General features: G+C 41.7%; 1 protein-coding gene across 25 annotated transcripts in view; it reads left to right on the forward strand.

Moving 5' to 3' along the window:
• The window catches only part of AAK1 (AP2 associated kinase 1), a 171755-nt gene that overhangs the window by 112633 nt on the left and 36980 nt on the right, over positions 1-22142 (forward strand). For 11 of the 25 annotated variants that reach the window (XM_086326220.1, XM_086326222.1, XM_086326223.1 and 8 more), the window contains exons 11-16: positions 3661-3815; positions 5246-5535; positions 9476-9736; positions 13779-14011; positions 15535-15692; positions 17166-17270. In XM_086326220.1, the coding sequence (XP_086182346.1) occupies positions 3661-3815; positions 5246-5535; positions 9476-9736; positions 13779-14011; positions 15535-15692; positions 17166-17270 (1202 nt within the window). The remainder of the gene's footprint in view (positions 1-3660; positions 3816-5245; positions 5536-9475; positions 9737-13778; positions 14012-15534; positions 15693-17165; positions 17271-22142) is intronic. The other 14 variants (XM_086326221.1, XM_086326225.1, XM_086326227.1 and 11 more) reach the window with 4 other exon arrangements.

The raw sequence follows: 22142 nt of genomic DNA on the forward strand, positions 1-22142 counted from the left end.
CTTAATAACCCTGTGGCTAGGACATGAAGGCTGAGAGCAGCCTCTGGGAAGCGTGGCCTCAGAGCACACAGTGCAGTGGATTTCAGGAGCACTAGTGGATTTCAGTTTCAGTTCTTGGTCTTTTACACCCTTGTAGTCGAAGATCTGCAAGGCACATCCTCATGGCTGCCGTGCCTTCCGAATGGCAGGTTCTCATGGTGGTCTGGAAAAATGTTTATATCCCACTTTCCTACCACACTCCCATGGCAAGGCACCTTAGCACAAACTGTATCAACAAAGCACCCTATTGGGACTTCCCTGGTGGCTCAGTGGTAAAAAATCAGCAGGAGACATGGGTTTGATCCCTGGTCCAGGAAGATCCCACATGCCTTGGAGCAACTAAGCCCATGCACCCACAACTCCTGAGCCCGTGCTCTTGGGCCCGCGAGCCTCAACTACTGAAACCCACATGCCCTAGAGCCCATGAACCGCAACAAGAGAAGCCAGTGCAGTGAGAAGCCCGCGCTCCGCTATGAAGAATAGCCCTCGCTCGCTGCAACTAGAGAAAGCCCAAGCAGCAACGAAGACCCAGCACAGCCAAAAATGAATAAAATGATATAAAAACAAACAAAGCACCCTAGGTGGAGATGTGTGAATTTTAATAGAATAGTATCTTTTAAACTTCTATGTTTTAAAAAATTCTTGAACATTTATAAAATGCCTGGGGCTATTCCAGATGTGGTAGTAAAATAATAAGACTGGTTTTTAACAAACTTAGCTAACTGCTTCCATGATGTTTGTTTGCAGTTTGTTTATATCTTAAGTGAGTCTGCCATGTTCACTTTTGGGAGTTGCTTTTGGGGCTGATTTTGGTCTTATGGTAATCTTGTACTCGGCTCAGGTATGGTATGTACAGAGGCTACACAGAGATCCGTTCCCACTAAAGCATAATCATTTGTAAGAATTCTATCACCCGCTGACATTTGAGTGGTACTCTGTTGTGTAAAATGGAGAACATGATACCTACATCATGAGGCAGACATGAACATCGAATCTACCTGTGACTGTCAAACTTTTGTAAACTCCATGATGCCCAAACTATTGTTTTGTATGACCTCAGTAATGCTGAAAGAATATGCAAATCTTAGAGCCAAGAGATTTGGGTCTACATTGTCCAATATATAATATGCTATGATTTCATTTCCATGATCATATTCACTCCCTAGTGCTGAGAGGTGGGTTTTTCTTTCAAACTTTATTTTTAAAGTAGCCCTATTCATGGAGGCATCATATACACCAGATACCATACTGGGTACTTTACATATGTCAAGTGACCTTCAGCCCTTCAGACAAACCTGTGAGGTTGTTGCTGGTCTCACTTTACAAGTGAAGATATGGAAAGTGAGACGTATACGTCAGTTGCCCAGGTCATCAGTCAGTATGTGGTTAGTGAAAGACCCACAGCTCCAGCATCCTCACTCTTTCTCCTCTGCACACGCAGTGGTTTGCCCAGGATCACACAAGGCAGTGTAGAGCCAGATCTCCTGTCTTCAAGACTGTATCTTCGTACAACATATTGAGATCCATGCAAACTGACATTTTGAGCACTCTTCAGTTTCTGGAATGGTTTTACAGTTGTTGATACATTTGGTGTTCACATCTGCCTCATAATGTAGGCATTATTGTCTCCACTGTATGCCTGGAGGAGGAAATGGCAGCCCAGTATTCTTGCCTGGAGTAGCCGCTGGAGAGAGGGACCTGGCAAGCTTCAGTCCATGGGGTCTCAAAGAGTCCGACACAACTGAAGTAACTTAGCACACACACACCACTGTATACATAAGGGACCCCAGGCCAAGAGGTTCGATGCCAAGCCTGTTGTTGCAGTTAGTTAGTGGGGAGCTCGGAGACACAGGTTCGATCCCTGGGTCAGGAAGATCCCCTGGAGAAGGAGGTAGCAACCCATTCCAGCATTCTTGCCTAGAAAAAAAAAGTCCCGTTGTCAGAGGAGCCTGGTGGGTTGCAAAGAGTAGGCGGCTGTGCACAAGCATGAGAGTTCAAGTAGAGTTTTCTCTGACTCCAGATTCCATTGATTGTAAAAAATATTGCCCTTAGAAGGCCAATACAGAAGTTCTTGGCATTTGGTTTTCTACAGAAGCCTGTTTACCTCCCTCACCCTGAACTTGATCTTTCATACCCCTTTCTCCTCTTCCCCAACATCTATCCCGTTTTCCTCCCTGATTCCTTCTCCAGATCATAGCCTCCCCCAGTGTGGTAGCTTTTCTATTACCAGTTCTGCCCCCCGCCCCCAGCATGAAAGCAAGAAGCTAGTGAAAAGCCTCAGGGTCTGGAATGGACCTGTCTTGGAGGTATGTCATGAGGAAGAACCAGCTCTGCCTGACTTCCTATTTTGAATTTTATGGAGACTGTGCCAGACATATTTTCGAAATATTCACGAAGCTTGTTTATTTTGGCCTTCATCTCGGCTATAACTCCCAGAAGTGTATTTGCAAAGAACAGTCACTGTGACCTGAGTTAGGTAGCAGCCAGCTGCCTGAACTGCTCAGAATCAAAGGAAGCTACCACCTGAGTGGCAGCACTATTACAGAGAGCAAGCTGACCACACTCTGTACTTACTTGGATTAGGTCTGGCAGTGAGTTCCAGAAAGTGCAAATGACAGTGGCTTATATAAGGTAGATTTTTTTTCTCTCTCTCTCAAAGTAGTCCAGGGCTGGTACAGAGTTCTGTTAGACAAAGCCGTCAGGTACCCAGGCTGCTTTAAGCTCATCACTCTACCATCCTTGTGGTTGTGGCCATGCCCTCATGGACTGATATGGCAGTTGTGGCCATCCCTCTTCCAAGCAGTAGGATCAAGGAATAGCCAAAGAAGAAAGACAAAGAGCATGCATGGAGTTTCTTAAAGTTCCCAGAAACTGCTCCATAACAATCTGTATATATCCCATTAGGGATATAAACAGAACTTAGATGCATGGCCATACCTGATTACATGTGAGACTGGGCAATGAGATTTTTACTATGGGTGACCCTATGCCCAGCTAAAAATTGTTGTTACTATGAAAAAAGGCAATATGTGTACTGAAAGAAATGGAGCTCCTGTCAGACTCCCCACATCCTGTGTCTTGAGTTACTTACTTGTTCCTTTTAGTTGCCTTATTGGATTAACTCAGTTGATGCTTTTTATTATCAAGAGACCATTTTGACAGCTAGTGCTAATCAATTTTGAGTCCCTCTGCATCTGAAAACCACCTACTTTAAACCCCTTTTTGCATCATCACCAAAGTATATTCTAGGAACTTCTGGTTAACTATTAGGCAAGATGGTCCCAAGATCAAAAAAGCTTTGAGAAACACTGCATTCTATATAATGGTCTCTTTGAGGTTTTCTATGCACATTCACACATAAATGTTCTGCTAGTCAGAAATCTGCTTGGTGTATTTTGATCAATATGTTAAAACTTATTTGCCCACTTTTTTTTTTCCATAACACATAGTAATATAACATCCTGTGAAATATCCTTTGGGAAATGTCAATTAAGTGAATCTGGGTGGTTTCGGTAAATGTGGAGATGAAAGCTTATCCATTATATACTCTGTCTACCCCTTCTCCATTTTCCCATACTTTAACTGGAATCTTCTTTTTTTCCCCTCCTTTTCTTTTTCTAGACTGACAGATCCCATTCCCACTACAGAGACGTCAATTGCACCCCGCCAGAGGCCTAAAGCTGGGCAGACTCAGCCCAACCCAGGAATCCTCCCCATCCAACCAGCCCTGACCCCTCGGAAGAGGGCCACAGTTCAGCCCCCGCCTCAGGCCGCAGGTCAGTGACAAGACTGTTTGAAACGTGGAACACCTCTCTGTTATCCTGGACAGAGAAGCCTTGGGAAACCTGGTTTTTCCTGGAATGAAATCTAGAGGCACATAAAGAATAATGGTTTTCCTTGGGACTTCCCTGGTGGCTTAGACTGTAAAGAATCTGCCTGCAATATGGGAGACCTGGGTTTGATCCCTGAGTTGGGACGATCCCCTGGAGAAGGGAATGGCTACCCACTCCAGTATTCATGCCTGAAGAATTCAATGGACAGAGGACCCCCAAGGGCTATAGTCCATGGGATCGCAAAGAGTTGGACACGACTGATCAACTAACACTTTTCACTTTTACACTTTGGGACTTTCCTGGTGGTCCACTGGTTAAGACTTCACCTTCCAATGTAGGGAGTGCCTACAAGTTTGATTCTTGGCCAGGGAGCTAAGATTCCATATGCCTTGCAGCCAAAAATCCAGAACATAAAACAGTAATAATATTATAACACATTCAATAAAGACTTTAAAAATAGTTCACATCAAAAAAGAATTTTTTTTTTTTTTAAAAAGGAATAAAGGTTTTCCTTGAGGAACAAGAGGTGAGCTGCCATTGAAATTGTACGTTAAGTGACCAGCAAAAGGGAAGGCTCTCACTGAGTTCTCCAGTGGATCTCCAAGGCCACTGAAGCCTGTTATCTCTACTTTTTCTAGTCTTGGCCCTGATTTTATGGGATTGAGCCATCTTACATCTCCTGCATTGGCAGGTGGGTTCTTTACTACTATCACCACCTGGGAAGCCCGTGGTCCATTCATCCCATACCTGCCTCTCTATTTCATGTACTTCATATTTTTAAAAAAAAACAAAACTTTTTTTTGACACGGACGAATTATTTCTTTAATGCTGTGTCTCTTGAGGTATCTCTCACCTCTTCATGTTTTGACATTCTGTTTCTGATGAGCTGACTGAGTTTATTTTTGTGAAGAGGATTGATCCAGATTATAAGTAACTGAACACAGCTATCACTCTCCAGGAAGCTGCTTTACTAACAATCAGACATGCAGACTGGGGTTGTGAAACATACATGTAAACCAGCAAAGAATGCTTTTGTGCTGCAGCAGGCTGACAAAGATTGTGTTTATGTATGGTCGCATCAAAGGCCAGTTGAATATGTAGATTTTCAGGGTGCTGACTAAAGGGGTGATTAACTAAATGGGACGGCGAATAGGGACGACTTTCTGGAGACAGGTCTTGAACCCTGTTAATGAACCGTGTTTTGAAAAATATGAGGCACATTGTTTGGCAAGAAGGAAGAGACTTGCAGGTGCAAGAACAGTGAGGAGCCCATGGGTCATGGGATTTATCTTTCCACAGATCACCCCTTCTTTATTGCTTTGGCAAGAGTTTCAAAGTTTTGAGCCCTTATATGGAGTTTATTCTCTTTGCAGGATCCAGCAATCAGCCTGGTCTTTTAGCCAGTGTTCCTCAACCAAAAACCCAGCCCCCACCCAGTCAACCCCTACCACAGTCTCAGCCCAAGCAGCCTCAGGCTCCGCCCACCTCACAGCAGCCGCCTTCCGCGCCGGCCCAGGCTCTGCCCACCCAGGCCCAGGCCACGCCCCAGCACCAGCAGCAACTCTTCCTCAAGCAGCAGCAGCAGCAGCAGACAGCGCCGCCCGCACAGCAGCCAGCGGGCACGTTCTACCAGCAGCCACAACAGCAGGCCCAGGCTCCACAGGTAAGGTGGTAAATCTGACCCTCACTTTGATCTGTGACAAGGTCCACTAGGCACAGGGGTCTTCCTTGAGAAGCCCTGGAAAGACAGAGCCATGACAAACCGTTGTCACACACAGGTAGACACTGAAGCCTGATATAGTGGAGCCCTCGCTGAATCACTCGCACCTCTCCCACTCTTCTTCTCAGGCCATGGGGAATTCTGCACCTTGTTGAGGACCCTCAGCAAGAGAGCTGGTTTTTCAGGGCTCAATTTTGATTCTTTTTTCCTGACATGACACTGTTCTCAAACTGAGCCAAAAAAACAGCTATTTCTTATCATCCAGTAGTGTTTAATTCTTTCTGATGTGTCTTAATTTAAATTGGTTTGTATATTTTTTCACGTTTTTTAATCATACATTTTTATGTCCCCTTTTATCTATAGGTGCCTTTCTCTTCTTTTTTTTCCTCCTTTAGCCCCCCTCCCCCCCTTTTTTTTTTAAGAACCTGGGTCATTTGTCCTGTGGAATTTCCCACATCCTGAATTTGGTGGATAGCAGCCCCATGGTGCTGTTTAATATGTCCCACCACCGCCTGTGTAAACTGGTAATTTCTTGAGGCCTCTCAATACTTGCTTCAGGATGATAGTTCTTTGTTCTTCGGGTTACATCACATCAGGAGACATACAGTAGTCTCACCTTATCTGTGGGGGATACGTTCTAAGACCTGCAGTGGATGCCTGAAACCATAGCTAGTACCAGCCCAATATATAATATGTTTTTTCCTATACATACATACCTATGACAATGTTTAATTTATAAGTTAGGCACAGTAAGAGATTAATGTAACAGCTAATAATAAAATATAGCAATATAATATACTGTAATAAAAAGTATGTGAATGTAGTCTCTCTCAAAATATTCTTGCCTACTTGATGATGTGAAGTAAGGTGAATGACATGGACTTTGTGACATAACTTTAGGCTACTGTTGATCTTCCAACCATGGGTCAGAGGGAGGATCATATGCTTCAGGGGATCCTGGATCATGGAGCCATGTTGATGGTTGGGTGTCTGGAGCAGATGATGTCAATGGTTGGAGATCCTAGGCAGGTGCAAGGGATGGTGCAAGGTTTCATCACGCTGCCCAGAACAGCATGCAATTTAAAACTTACGGATTGCTTATTTCTGGAATTTTCCATTTAATATTTTCATATCGTTGATCACCATGGGTAACTGAAACTGTGGAAAGCAGAACTGCAGTTTGGTTGTCCTCTATTTTATTAATATTAAGATCAATCAGTGTATTTGGTGTTGTCTTGTGTGATCCAGTCACTTAATATTCGCCTTCAGTTTGTTTCCTAAGTCCCTTAATTCCTTAGAGGTTATAATGTACTGATACTCTAGCATTTTATCTTCATTTAGGGGATGGAATTTTTCTGTAAAGAACTTTTTCATCAAGTATTTGCTTATCCTGAGGTACTGTTTGTACAGAAAAGGCAGAAAAAAATGCATGACTCTTTCCCTGTGTTTCCCAGTTTTCAGAATAATGAGTTTGTTCCTGGTACCATCCAAAGGTGAACAATGAAGATTTTGTTTGCTCTTAGTATCACTATGAATTCATGCATCTTAATATTGGGTTGGCCAAAAAGTTCATTCATATTTTTCTGTAGGAAGTTACAGAAAAACCCAAATGAACTTTTTGGCCAACCCAATATATTTGATATGTTTCTGTACATTACTATTAAAAAATTTGTTCTAACTGTCCCAGGTTTGGCCAGTGAAAGTCTCTTCAAATTGGCTCCTGGGTCCTTTGGCTCTGACTCCAATAAGCTTTAATATGCCTTTATTATTTGATGTAACAGGCTGTTCCAGGATCATTCTTCCCTTGACCTGGAGTCAGCCATTTCTCTAAAGAGCTGTTTCCCTTTCATGGAAATGGTATTTAGAGACCACAGTCTTGCTGCTAGGGATTTGTTGTTGTTGGTCAGTCACTAAGTCATGTCCGATTCTTTGCAACCCCATGGACTGCAGCCATGCCAGACTTCCCTGTTCTTCACTGTCTCCCAGAATTTGCTCAAACTCATGTCCATTGACTCGGTGATGCTATCTAACCATCTTATCCTCTGTCATGCCCTTCTCCTTTTGCCTTCAATCTTTCCCAGCATCAGGGTCTTTTCCAATGAGTCAGCTCTTCACATAAGGTGGACAAAATATTGGAGCTTCAGCCTCAGCATCAGTCCCTCCAATGAATATTCAGGGTTGATTTCCTTTAGGATTGACTGGTTTGAGCTCCTTGCAGTTCACATGACTCTCAAGAATCTTCTCCAGCACCACGGTTTGAAAGCATCAGTTCTTCAGCACTCAACTTTCTTTATGGTCCAACTCTATCATCCATACATGACTGAAGGAAAGACCATAGGTTTGACTGTATAGATCTTTGTTGGCAAAGGGTCTCTGCTTTTTAATACACTGTCTAGGTTTGTCATAGCTTTTCTTCCAAGGAACAAACATCCTTTAATTTCATGGCTGCAGTCACCATCTGTATTGATTTTGGAGCCCAAGAAAATAAAATCTGTCACTGCTTCCACTTTTTCCTCAGCTATTTCCCTTGCTAGGCATATCCATTTGCTAATAGGTTGGTTATTATTTTTAGACCTTTTCAGTGAACAGTTAGGGCATGTATTTGGGTTTTTTCTTAATAAAATGTATATCATGAATTCGAATTTATATTTCTAAAGCAGATTTGTAATTACAGGATTTTTAACTTCTTGGCTTTTCTATTTGTATTTGTCTCATCTGGAAATCTTGATTCCTAACAACATTAACATAATTCTTAGTTGATTTATATTTTTATGTGATATACAAGTTTGTTTGCTTTGTTTTGCTTTTTAGTTGTTACTTTGTAATTTTGTTTTAATTTTGTTTTGTGAGAATTTAAAACATTTGCATAGTTTCAAAATTCAGTCTGCAGTATTCTGTTCCTTCCATCCCGCATATAGAGGTATCCGTCATTTCTCTTTGCAACTTGAGAGTGTTCCTAAGGCTGTCTAGCGTAGTTTATCTGGTCACTCCCTGTTGACAGACATTTGGTTGTTTCTAGCATTTTGCTGTTGTAAGTAAGCTATTTATTGACATCTGCCTTTTTTGCTAACTCTTTTAACTTTGCCCAAGTAGACAAACAGTATCTTCCCAGTTAATTTTATAACTAACAATATTTGGGATTTCAAAACTAAGATCCTGATTTTTGTGCATCAGTAGGCCATTTTTTAAGCTGTGTTTTTGTGTCTGACACACAGTCCTTAGCGGCGGGGAGAAGAGAAGCATTCCTATCCTTAGGAAGTTTACAAAAGAATATAACTTGAAACCATGCTGCTAGTATGAGACAAAATATCATTAAGTAGTAGAGTATACTGAGTGTTCTGAATATTTAAAGGTGGAAGTTTAATGAAGAGAGCTATTTGGAAATAATTTTCAGAAAGGCCTGAGAGGACTTACTAGCTGGGCTGACATTTAGGTTATTCTCTTCAGTGTCATCATTGCTTTGCCCAGTTCATGTAGGGAAGAATTTTAATCCTGGCTATTTCCAAATCCCTTTGTAAGAGGGATAACTTCTGTGACTGGGAGTTCATTTGTTAGCTTCTGTTACACTGCAGCATGTGGAGTCACAAGATGTAAGTCAGATGGATGCCCTCAGGCCAGGCACGGAAACCCCTTGGAGGCCAGTCTGCAGTGCAGGAGGCAGGTAGGCAGTGGCTGCAGCGGAAGGTGCTGCTGTGTTTAAGCGCGGTGCCCTGCGGTTACCCTCGTGAGTTTTCCGGCCAAGCCACAAGACGCCTGCCTGCCCTTGCCTTTGCCTTCCGTGCTGGTCTCAGTTGTCATTGAGGCGTTTTCATCCTCTGTGGAGTATGGTTCTGAAACAGGCTTTTACTCACCTCCTCCTTCCTGGCCTCCTTCCCCTACTCAGTTTCAGGCAGTACACCCAGCAGCCCAGCAACCAGTGATCGCTCAGTTCCCCGTGGTATCTCAAGGAAGCTCTCAACAGCAGCTGATACAGAACTTCTACCAGCAGCAGCAGCAGCAGCAGCAGCTGGCCACAGCCCTGCATCAGCAACAGCTGCTGACTCAGCAGGCTGCCTTGCAGCAGAAGACGACAGCAGCGGCCGCACCGCAGTCCCAAGCACAGCCGGCCGTAGCAGCCTCGCCAGCCCCTGCCCAGGAGCCAGCGGTGAGAGTCAGCCAGAAGAGGAGCCCGCAGTGAGGGCTAGGGAAAGGGTGGGCAAGAGGTGGCAGCAGCTGGTGAGGGAGCTGCTGGACCAAGGCTTGGCTGCTCTCCACCCTGGTGGTTAAAATGTTTGATCTTTTCCCAGTGTATCCAGGAAAAGGATGAAGTATTCTATAGAAGCTTAAGGTTTTAGAAAAATGATTCTAAGTTGCTGATGGACAAGTGAACTTGTGTACAGGACATAAATAAACTCATAGACATGGAAAACAAACTTATGGTTATCAAAGGGGAAAGGAGGGGAGAGGGATAAATTAGGAGTGTGGGATCAATAGAAGACAAACTTTCTTGTTTCTCACCCTAATATTAGACCAGTGGGAGGAGCTGTCCTTTGTGTCTTCCGGTGCCAGTGTCAAGCAGTCAGAGACCAAAGTAGATTTAGAGCCAATCCCTGTCCTGTCTTTAGAGGGCAGTGTGACCACTGTGGCCTTGCCAGTCTCAGAAGGTTCATGGAGGCCCCCCACCTTAACCCTGAGTTCTGACCGTGTTGTGCTTATTCTGTCTTGAATGACATTACTGGCCACTTCATATGAGTATGCAGTACCTTCAAGAGCCTGCTTGCTGAGACCATTTGCTGTGGCCTGATGCCCCTCTGGGCACCAGAGTGTCTGACTGTTATTTGAGCCATCCTGTCAGTTTAGAAATTGGGCATGTTCATTCTATATATTGGCTGAGTTTAGAATCAGGACCTCTACACACTCTTCTGATTCACCTCCACGGGTATATCCTCAGGCACATGATACTTTGGCTTTTAATGAGTGCCCTTAATTCTGTACTCACAGAGTGACAGTAATAGAAAACTTTATAGTGATGGAAAAGGGTGTTTTACATCCCCAGTTGATAGAGTATCACAGCTATTATTGTTCCCGGGCAAGTCCAACCAACAGAGAAACAAAGAAAAGTAAGAAACTGTCTTTCTAAGGATTGATTTCTAATAGAGTTTTGTCATCGATCTTAAACCAGAAAACCTACATCCCTTCAAAAGTAAGCAGCGCCATAAATAGATTGTCTTCTCTGAGTCTCAGCTAAATGTGTGCTCAGTGTCTTTACACCTTCATTTCTGAAATAGCTCGATCTTCCTGCGGGCATGTGGTAGACGATCATTCTCTGTTTTTTTAACAAGTAACAGAGTTCCTCTTGCTAATGGAAAAACAGTTTTTAAAAAATTATCGTATCATGTAGCTGAGATTTTGTCTCATCCAGTCCTCCTGTAATGGAATTAGAAGCTGAGGTCCAGGCTAGAATGGGAATCACCCGAGATACACAGACTGACAGCAGCAGAGCTGGGGCAAGATTTGAAGAATCCTGATCTGTGTTCAAGGGCACCAGCAGTGCTCATCCAGGGTCATGACAGTGCTGCCACTGACTGTACACTTCTCACGGGAACCCTCTCTGCTGACCGTGGACAAAATATCCACTTTTCTGGGAATGAACTGTGATCCTTCTCCATGTTTTTTGAATGAAAAAATACCTGGGCACTTTGTTCAGGGGTAGTTGGTTAAGAGTACGGAGAGGGGACAAGAGCAGAATGGGCTTCAGCCAGGAGCCAGAGAGTTTCCTGGCCTTGACCCTTCCCTTCTTCCCATGACTTTATAGGACTTACCTAGAGAACCAGGTAAGTGAATGTAAATTGTACCATGCAGCCCTTTCGCAGCAGGGATGTGGCCGTATCCCACAGAGGTTTACTGCAGTCTTAATGATCAGCACAGGCATGGAAGCAACATTCCTCATTCCAACAACCTAACTATGCAGTCCTTAAAAGTCACGGTTATAAAAGTCTGTACAACAGTATGGAAAAGCTCATGGGGTAATGCTAAAGGAGAGATGAAATTACAGGAAGAGTATGTCCTTAAAATAGACATAAATATAAGATACCAAATAAAAGATAAGAACAATTGTACTAGAGTAGTGGAGTGGAAGTTGAGGTGGTTTTTCTCCCCTTGTCTGTATTCTTATATTTCTTGATGTGATTATACTTCTTTCATAGTTTTGCTTTTTAAAAAATCTTTGGCAAGATAGACATGTTGAGTCCACCTTGCTTCTCTCCCCCTGTGTTATGTGTCTCTCTCCTCCTTTAGAATCTCATTTTTGGATGAGGAAGCATCGTTGTGCAAAAAAAGAGAGTCCTGAGCGATAGTCGAGACATGGATTTTGCCCTCAATTGACCTTGTGACCTTGAGCAAGCACTTAACCTCAGGGGGCTTTGGTCTTATTGTCTCTAAAACGAGGGAGTTGGAATCCATGCTGTCTTAAGATCCCTCTTGAGTCTTCAGTCTGAGATTCTGATGGGAAGTAAAACTGCTTGATAAGGCTGTTGTGGGATGTGGCTGGATGGGTTGCAGCCACTTTGAATTGGTAGCTGTGGTAGGATAAGGTGTCGTCATGACAGAAGCATGTGTTCTCCAGTGTGCGGCATGCGGAGAATAGGTGAGAAGAAGGGAAAATGTTCTCCGAGTAGTTTGGACTCTTCAAAATAAAGGGCCTCAACAGTTAAGTACCCTTTTCAGAGTAATGGATGTCCTAAACTCCAAGAAATAAGCAAATCTAGTTCTGTCCTTAAATCCCTTCTTGTCCCTGCGGGGACTGGCTTTAGTTAGGTTGGCTGTTGCTTCCTGGAGCCCTGAGGAAGTTGTGGAGCTGGAGCTCTGGGCTGCTTCACAGAGCACTTTGCTTCTCCCTCAGAGATGCAAAGTGCTTTACCCTCTGACCTTAATTTGATCAACATTAGAACCTTATATTATTTCCTTCATTCAGTTGGTGAGTGGTTGTGTACTCTTACATGCACATAGCTTGCCTCAGTAAAATTAAAGCCTGAGTCAGTATAAGGACAGAAACCCCCAGGCTGTCAGCATCCTGACCCAAGTAGCTGGACACTAGTTTCTGGAATCTCTCCCAGGGCCAGCCTTTGAAGACATAGAATGTAGGAACTGACCTGCAGCATGGAGGGACAGCTCCAATCTGAGATGAGAGACGAGGGAAGGGATAGTTCAACCCCTGAGGCTTTGAATAGTCTTAAATTCCTTTATTTCTGGATTGGCAGTTAGTAAGAAAAGGATTAGGTGTTCCTCTTTAACCTTTTTAATTTGATCATTTTCTTGACATGGAACTTTGTAGATCATGGCTTATGCTTAAAAACTCACCACATGGGAACAAGGATGTTCCCTCCAATTTTTTTTTCTCTGGTGACTGTGCATCCTGCCTTCCTTCTAAAAAAGGCCCACATCTCATATTATTAGGTCAGTCATCGTCAAGGGCTTTAACATTTTTTTCTTATTGTATCCTCTACCTTGTTCTTTGGTGCCATTTCCAAAATGAAGATTCTGACAGATTAATCCAACTGCCCCCGTGCTTACATTTTCTCAGAGGTCACTGCAGAAACAGAATCCTGTAAGACCCATCCTGTCAACGAAACAGAGTGTTAACAGCAAAAGCAAAAAAGAACTGCCATTTCTTAATCACAGTGAAATTCTGTCTCACTTATTTCTAACTAGTAGTCTGTGTTCTGTCAGAAAGTCAGGGATCTCCTAGCAGAACTCACTCAGCTCAATCGTGTTTTAGCTGGAGGTGAGCCTTTGTTGGCTTGTGACTCTGGTAGTGGAATGCTTGAAGCCTACCCTTTGGAGGCATTCTGAACGAATTTTGAAAGCAGAAAGTTGTCCTTCAGGAAACTTTCTAGATCTTTAGACCTAGGGATGACTTCTGCAGTCTTTGGGTCGACTTGCGTATGGTTACCTTGTTTATTATTGCTGATGAAGACTGAAATGTATATATAAGCACCAGGTAAGTACTCTGTTGGTGTCAGGCTCAAGGCTGCATCTCAGATTGTCAAGGAAGCCTAGACAGTGTGGGTGTTATTGAGAAACTGTGCCATTTGAGCCATATGTTAGCTCTCACATGGCATTTTTTGTTATGCTTGTCTGCTTATTTGTTTTTCTTCTCCTCCCCCACCCATCTCCCCTCTCTTGAACACTTTCATCTCTCTTCCTAGCAGATTCAAGCCCCAGTAAGACAACAGCCAAAGGTTCAGACAACCCCACCTCCTACCATCCAGGGGCAGAAACTCGGATCTCTCACTCCTCCATCATCCCCCAAAGCCCAGCGTGCTGGGCACAGGCGAATTCTCAGCGACGTGACCCACAGCGCAGTCTTTGGGGTCCCTGCCAGCAAATCAACCCAGCTGCTCCAAGCAGCTGCAGCTGAGGCCAGTCTCAATAAGTCCAAGTATGTACTGCTTCTGTGGGCAAGGGCTGCTGGGGGGCCATTGCTGTATAATTTTTGCTATGTACATAATTGTGTATGGATGTACGTTTAGGGGTGCGTGTCTGGGTTTAATGAGAAACTGAATTTTCCTGTAGTGCATAGATCAGACCGATCTTAAAAAATAATTTTTTACTTGCCTCACTGTTTCAGTCTCTCATCCATCCCATACCGTATAGAGTGTTTTCTAAATTCTTGATCTGACCAAATCTCTACATGCCGATAACATTTTCTTGACTCCCCATTTTCTGTGGAATAATATCTGAACTGACTGGTTAACAGATCAAGGCCTATTATATCACACTGGTAGAACTGCCACTTTCCTTCTGTTCCACTTAGGAACTGCTTGTTTGTTCGTTAAGATCCATGTACACAGTTATTTTCTCTTTGACCCTTCCTCTGGTATCATATATAATTTTGTCTGAACTGTCTTTTGAGCATGTTTCACACTGTATTACTTGTTTGTATGTCTATCTGACCTGGCCTGTAGGTTCGTCCGTAACAAGCACCATGGTTTAACCAAGCTTAGTAAATCTGGTGACAGGCTCTGTGCCTGACATCAAGTAGATTGCAATGAGTGTTTGTTGCGTAAATGCAGTGTCAAACCCTCAATTTTCTTGGAACCATGTACTAAAGTTAAAAATCTTTAAGTCATTGTTGCTACTGCTGCTAAGTTGTTTCAGTCGTGTCTGACTCTGTGCGACCCCATAGACGGCAGCCCACCAGGCTCCCCCATCCCTGGGATTCTCCAGGCAAGAATACTGGAGTCGGTTGCCATTTCCTTCTCCAATGCAGGAAAGTGAAAAGTGAAAGTGAAGTCGCTCAGTCGTGTCCGACTCTTAGCAACCCCATGGATTGCAGCCTACCAGGCTCCTCCACCCATGGGATTTTCCAGGCAAGAGTACTGGAGTGGGGTGCCACTGCCTTCTCCACTTTCTTGGAACCATGTGCTAAAGTTAAAATCTTTAAGTCATTAGCTAAATGCAAAGGGCATCAGAGAGACTTAAGAGGAAATTAGGTAATGACACCCAGGAGCCCCAGGATGGTGGAAACTGTCTCTATTGCTCTTTAACTGTGATGGTGTCCACTGATGCAGGACCCTGACAGATGTGAGGCAGCCAGAATAGGCCTCAGCCCCTCTGGGGCCAGTTGTTACAGTGGTCACCACAGGGTGAACGAGCCCAGCAACAGGTTGGTTTGGGATCCTGAATGAAAGAACTCACAGATGAGGCCAAAAATCTAATAAGTGAGAGATTAAAGAAGTAATGAGAGATAGTGAATCACAAAAGAAAGAGAGATGTTTGTTTCACACAGTGGAAAGGGCATCTGTGGAAACTTCCATTGCCTCGGGAAGACCTTTTAGAAAAATACTGTGGAAGATGTTAGTTAGACTTAGAAAATAATTTAATCTTGAAACAAGAAGAATAGATTGACCCTTTTCAACCTTCATGTATCTTTTTATTTCGTGGGGGTGGGAACCTACCTAGGTCTGCAACCACCACTCCTTCAGGCTCCCCTCGGGCCTCCCAGCAAAATGTTTATAATCCTTCAGAAGGTTCTACCTGGAATCCCTTTGATGACGACAATTTCTCCAAACTGACAGCTGAAGAACTGCTAAACAAGGACTTTGCCAAGCTGGGGGAAGGTGAGTAATCAGTATCTTTTTGAGGGTATTGAACCTTAATTCTAGAGGGGTATGCCTGTGAAAATGTAGGTTTGGACCCAAGACTTGACTTTGAAGTATGTGTGCAAATCAATTTATATTTTCACCAGAGCGCCGAAGTCTTTTTGTCCTCAGGAAGTCCTGGTTGTGTTGTGGGAGCAGCAGGGAGAGTTGGAAACATTTAGGACAGGTTTGGTAGCAGAGATCAGTATGATAGTGTCAAGTACATTTACTCTTTAGAGGTGTGTGATGGCATCTCCAAACAGTAGCACCCTCAAATCCACCGGCTAATATGAAAGGCAGGATGCCTACATACATACACACACACACACACACACACACTCTTTCTCACACACACACACACACACTCACTCTCTCTCTCTCTCTCTCTCTCTCTCTCTCCCTCCCTCCTCGCCAGAAAACAACAGTATATACCCTGGGAAAAATTCTCCAATATGATACAGTTCAAAAAAAAGTACCTTAGTGTCAACAAAAGCACAGGCTAAAAGAATGATCAGAATAGAGTGAATGATAAGAGCTTTGATCAAACATTTTAGTTTTGTTATTTTATGGACATCATTTAAAATATGTATAGGCTTCCCTGGTGGCTCAGTGCTAAAAATCTGCCTACCAGTGCAGGAGATGCAGGTTCGATCTCTGGGTTGGGAAGATTCCCTGGAGAAGGAAATGGCAACCCACTCGAGTATTCTTGCCTGGAAAATTCCATGGACAGAGGAGCCTGGCGAGCTACAGTCCATGAGGTCGAAAAGAGTTGAACACGACTTAGCGACTAAACAACAACAAAATCCATATGCTTTCTTGCCCCCTTTTGTTTTTAGTCTTCATAGGGAATAGGATTTAATTTCCTTTGACATTCATTGTCAGTTTGTGCTATCATTATGTATACCACCTATTGCTCTAGATTATAAATAGAAACACCTTCATGGACTACTGAAAATTAGTATTTTGCACTCTATTAAGTGACGCCCTAGTTTTAAAATTCTTGTCTCTATTTTTTAATAATTTCCTGTCACTCTTCTTGTTATTCAGCTGTTGGCTTTTACATTAAGCTGTTGTCATTGTGCCCATCCCTCATAACATCTCAGTACTGCCATCTTTCTTCTCACTCGCTCTCCTGACTGCTTCTAATGTGGAAAACAGATTATCACACTCATTAGAATTATGTAGAGATAAATGGACTCAGTGTGAAGGCTGAAGGCATTCTGCTGTGAGTAATATGCTCAAGCTTCAGGGCTTCAGACTTCCTTTCTTTGCTCAGCTGTTTCTCAGTTACTGCAGTGGCTAGATAAGGACCTTTGAATAGCCAAGGTGCTGCCTTTCTGCAGTAAAAATAGTCAAGAGTGATGTCAATTTGGAGGATGCTCTTCACCTCCTGCCTGGGTGTGCATTGTGGGATTCTCCTGGGATGAACTGAGTGGTGTTTTGTCCTTCCAGGCAAGTATCCTGAGAAGCTTGGAGGCTCTGCTGAGAGTTTGATCCCAGGCTTTCAACCAACCCAAGGTGATGCTTTTGCTGCTTCCTCATTTTCTGCTGGAACTGGTTAGTATGGCAGACACCTGTAACTCAAGACTTCACTGTTGTTACCTTCCCACTACTGGGTTCCAGTCCACAGATGACCCTAGCATGCCAGCGAGCCCCAGATCCTGGGGTTAACATATTTTCCTTCATTCAAAAGATTTCCTAAAAAAAGATGGGGATTGAAAAATGATCTAGAGTTTCTTTGAATTAGATTGTCAGAATGATCTGGCAGTAATATACAGGATTTGTTCTCTCAAGTCCATAGACATGTTTTTAAGCAAATATTTCTAAATTTCAGAAACATCACTCTGTTACTGTCTTGTAATTGCTTAGGTTCTTTGGAATGACTGGGAGGATTCTGAGAATTAGATGTTCTGTCCTATATCTGAGATTCTGCTGTGCTTGTTTTTGTGCATGTGTGTCTGTGCTTCTAGGGGGAGAGAGAGGTCTTTTTTTTTTTTTTTTTTAATTTTATTTTATTTTTAAACTTTACATAACTGTATTAGTTTTGCCAAATATCAAAATGAATCCGCCACAGGTATACATGTGTTCCCCATCCTGAACCCTCTTCCCTCCTCCCTCCCCATACCAATCCCTCTGGGTCGTCCCAGTGCACTAGCCCCAAGCATCCAGTATCGTGCATCGAACGAGAGAGGTCTTTTTAAATGAGACTTTTAAAAAATTCTCGAAGTAATAGTAAAAACCTAATTTTCCCTTTTATTAATAAACAATATGTTTTATTTAGTAATTTATAGGAAAGTACAGAGAAGAAAGTTAAAAGCTCCATGATCTTATCCCCAAGAAATTAACACAAGAAATAACATTTTGGATACCATTTTGATGTCTGTCAGTAGCAGTTAATCCTTTTAGGGTCACAGAGATCTTTTGAGAATCTGAGGAAAGTTATGGATCTTCTTCTTTATGAACACACAGGTGTCCACAGTTTTGTACACAATTTTCACCCTCAGTTTATGACTCCAGCATACATTTTTATAGTCACATTTTAAAGCCTGATTTTTATTTTAAAAATTTAGCATTTTTTCCCTTATATCATTAGAGAAACTCCTCGAATGTAACTTTTAAATTGTCTACATAAAATTCCTTTATGTGGATATATCCTAATATATTTAACCAAGTACCACTTTCTTAAACGTTAATTTTATGTCAACATTTTACTGTTATAAATTCCTCAGCAATGGATGTAAGGTTTTGATTATGTTCTTTGTAGGATATGGAATCTGATATCCTTCAAAATTGATCTTTTAAATTATATTGATTAATTACTGATTTTAACTCTTTATATTCTTTCTTCCTGCTTTCTCTATGTGTGTTAGTAGTTTTTCTAACCTCATAAATTTATTTCTTATTAGAACTTTGGCTGTCATTCCGTAATATTTAATACGTAATGCTGTCTTATTCTTGTTTTCTGGACATTTTTAAGTTTTGATTTCTTTACCCTAAAGTTACTTAAGATATATTTTAGTTGCATTGTGATAATATGGCCTCTGTAACTACAGAGGTTCTTACTATGGAGGAGCTTTCTGTTGTCCAGTTTGTTATTCATTTTGTGTACATTATATGGGAATTAGTTTTCCATGTTGATAAATATTAGTCTATAACATGATTTTTAGTGGAAGAATAATAGCATTGTCTTTAACATCACTTTTGACAAATACTTGCTGCTGCCGCCGCTCAGTCGCTTCAGTCGTGTCTGATTCTGTGCGACCCCATAGACGGCAGCCCAGCAGGCTCCTCTGTCCCTGGGATTCTCCAGGCAAGAACACTGGAGAGGGTTGCTATTTCCTTCTTCAATGCATGCTAAGTTGCTTCAGTCGTGTCCAACTCTGTGCGACCCTATGGACAGCAGCCAACCAGGCTCCTCTGTCCACAAGGTTCTCCAGGCAAGAATACTGGAGTGGGTTGCCATTTCCTTCTCCTGACGAATACTTAGGTTGTTACTAATTTTCACCATGTAAACATTCCTGAAGCTAAGTTTTTATTTATATCCTTTACCATTTCCTTAAGATAACTTCTAGGAGATTATTTGCTAAATCAACAGATATATATGTATTTAAGGCTTTATGATACCTATATCCAAATCACTTTCCAAGAATGCTAATCAAATTTTATTTCAATTAACAATAGATGAGTAATTTTCACCTCATTTTCCTACCCAGACCAGCTTAGAGGTTTTAGATAGAGGACACTGTTTACTGGCCATTTTTATTACTTTTGGAATTTGTGTTGTTTGTGTCCTTTTTTTTTATTGTTCTATGTTTGTTTTATTCTTATTAATATGTAAGAGCACTTCATGTGTCATATATTGTAGGCAATCCTACAGTTTGTCATTTGTCCTATATAAGTATTGTCTCATCTGACCCTCTCAACAACCCTCGAAGGTTGCCATACCATCTGCATATCAGTTATGGTTGAGGTGACTGAGTACAGACTAGTCTCTTTCCCAGAGTCGCATAGCTAGTAAATAGCAGAGTTAGGACAGCTAGTGTCCTAACATTTGGCTCTAGAACTTCCTCTCTCAGGTATTCTGCCTCATAATAAGGCAAATTTAGTAATATTTTCCTACAAAATCATCTATAGTTTCAAAATTTTTTTAATAAGGTGGAAGAGCACATTGAAATCTTTTGTAGTATTTTCTTGCCATACATCAGTTTTATTGTATGCATTTGTGTTGCTCTTTTTCTTGGTAACTCTAACTAGAGATTTGCTATTTTATTATCTTTCAAAGATAACTCTATAGAACTGTTTTTCTGTCTTCTAATTCTTTGACTGTTGCCGTTATCTTTTTGATTGCAGTTCCCTTTTTTAGGCCCACTTTGCTGATTTGAAAAAGAATACATAGTAAATTTTTTAATTCTTTAAAAAAAAATTTAGAGTTTTTCTCTCAATATAAGAGAGATTTTCAACCAGCGTGAGTGTGGGGAGGGAGACTGTAATCTCCAGGAAGACTTTTTCACACATAATTTATTACTCCCTTGTCGCCTTTTTCCAGTTGCCCACCCTACCCCACCTTTTGAGGATTATACTGTTATTGAGAGTGCTTTCTAATAGCTGTGTGTTTCCCTTGTAAGAAAAAACTCAAGTTTTAATTGTATCTCATAAGTCTTCATATGATGTTTTCAGTATTTTGAAATAGGCATTGGAGTTATTCGGAAGGTGTACACTTCAAATATTAAATAGTTAAAACTTTTTGTGTGTTATTTTTTATTTTTAGCTTTGTTGTCTGGATGTAGAATTTTTAAGTTTATTGGTATTTTGGTCTGGCTTAAAGTGCTCAGGGTTGGATATTTAGTTTGACTATACCAGATGTATAAAGCATTGGTCATTGTCCTTGAGATGAAACATCACAGTGATGACCAGGTATGGTGTGGGTAGGAAAAGAGGGTCGTGGATAGCTCTAGGAGAGTCTTCTTTGTTGCTGAATCCCAGCATTTAGTACAGTGCTTGGCTCGGTACAGTCTTGTTGAGTGAAGGAAAGGAGTTGCTTTCTGCCAAAGGATAGGAGCTTGGATTCGTCAATGTTAATGACAAACGTTCCTAATCATTTTCCATCCACTTCCAGTTTTAATGCCTAATTCTAACTTATTATATATCTTATGTTTTGTTGTTTGTCTGTATAAACTGTTTTTTTAAAGAGTTGTTTTTTGCTTTTATTTTTGTGTCTTCTCCCCTTTATGCTTACTTTGAAGACTATAAATAGCAGTTTTTTTAAAGGCCCAACAATTAGAAAACACATATTTGAGTAAAATTAGGGCTGTAATAAAAGTGTACATATGTTGAATACCTGCTACACACTAAGCCCAGTAAGTGCTTTTATTCACTTTATCTCCAGTGATCCCTCACAACAGCCCACAAGAGCCTGAGTGACCTGCCCAAGGTCCCCGGTGGAGAATGACAGAGTAGAGATTTGTACCTGAGAGCCCAGCACAGTAGTTGTAGTCATAAACACATCTCAGAAATCTTATAAATCAATGACATTAAGCTTTTGCAGACATAACAGAACGTCTTTTTCTCTCGGTTTATGCAGCATTTTCTGTGAACATTTGGTATTTTCTCTATGTTCATATTTGTAGTGTGAATGAAGAAGAATCTTCATTCTTTACAAATGAAAGAAAATTATATCTAAGTCCCAGAAATGAATATGTCCCCATTTGATGAAGTTCAGGGTGGCAATATTTTCTGGAAGGTTTCTAATCAAGCTCAGATGGTTCACTGATTTTAGACCTTCTAACCAACCAAGGGAGGAGCTAAGCAGGAAATGTGGCAATGAGGTGGGGAGGATGACACAAGGGTTATCATTAACATTTTTATGGTAAAAGCTGCAAAAATGTTACTAAACTATGTCCATACATTAGAGGAGAAACGGGCAGATGACATTAGAGGAGAAACGGGCAGATGATTAAAACTTGACATTGTACCTCTTTTTTTAAAATAGGTTTTGGTTGATAAATTATATACGTTCATTTGCTAAAACCCCAAAGAAGCAAGATTAAGAAACTCATAACCCCACTCCAAGAGGAAAGCGTTGCTAACGTTTTACAATATTTACGTCCATAGTTTTATTTCTGCATACATACATTTTTCAAAATGAGTTATGCTACTACTACTACTAAGTCACTTCAGTCATGTCTGACTCTGTGCAACCCCATGGACTGCAGGCTTCTCCGTCCGTAGGATTCTCCAGGCAAGAACACTGGAGTGGGTTGCCATTGAGTTATGCTATATATATTTTTTCATAGTTTGTTATTTTTCTTTGAATATATTTCATTGTATCTCATTTTAATATATTTCAAAGACTTAAAAGCTGTGATTTTTACCCTTCTCTTCCTCCATCAGCCTTTAACGAAGCTTAGTTAGAAGCCCACTTTAATGATA

Source organism: Bos grunniens, chromosome 11 (assembly GCF_055505025.1).
Source record: "Bos grunniens cultivar Pamir isolate PY7600 chromosome 11, Bosgru_T2T1.0, whole genome shotgun sequence".
NCBI classification, from domain to species: domain Eukaryota; kingdom Metazoa; phylum Chordata; class Mammalia; order Artiodactyla; family Bovidae; genus Bos; species Bos grunniens.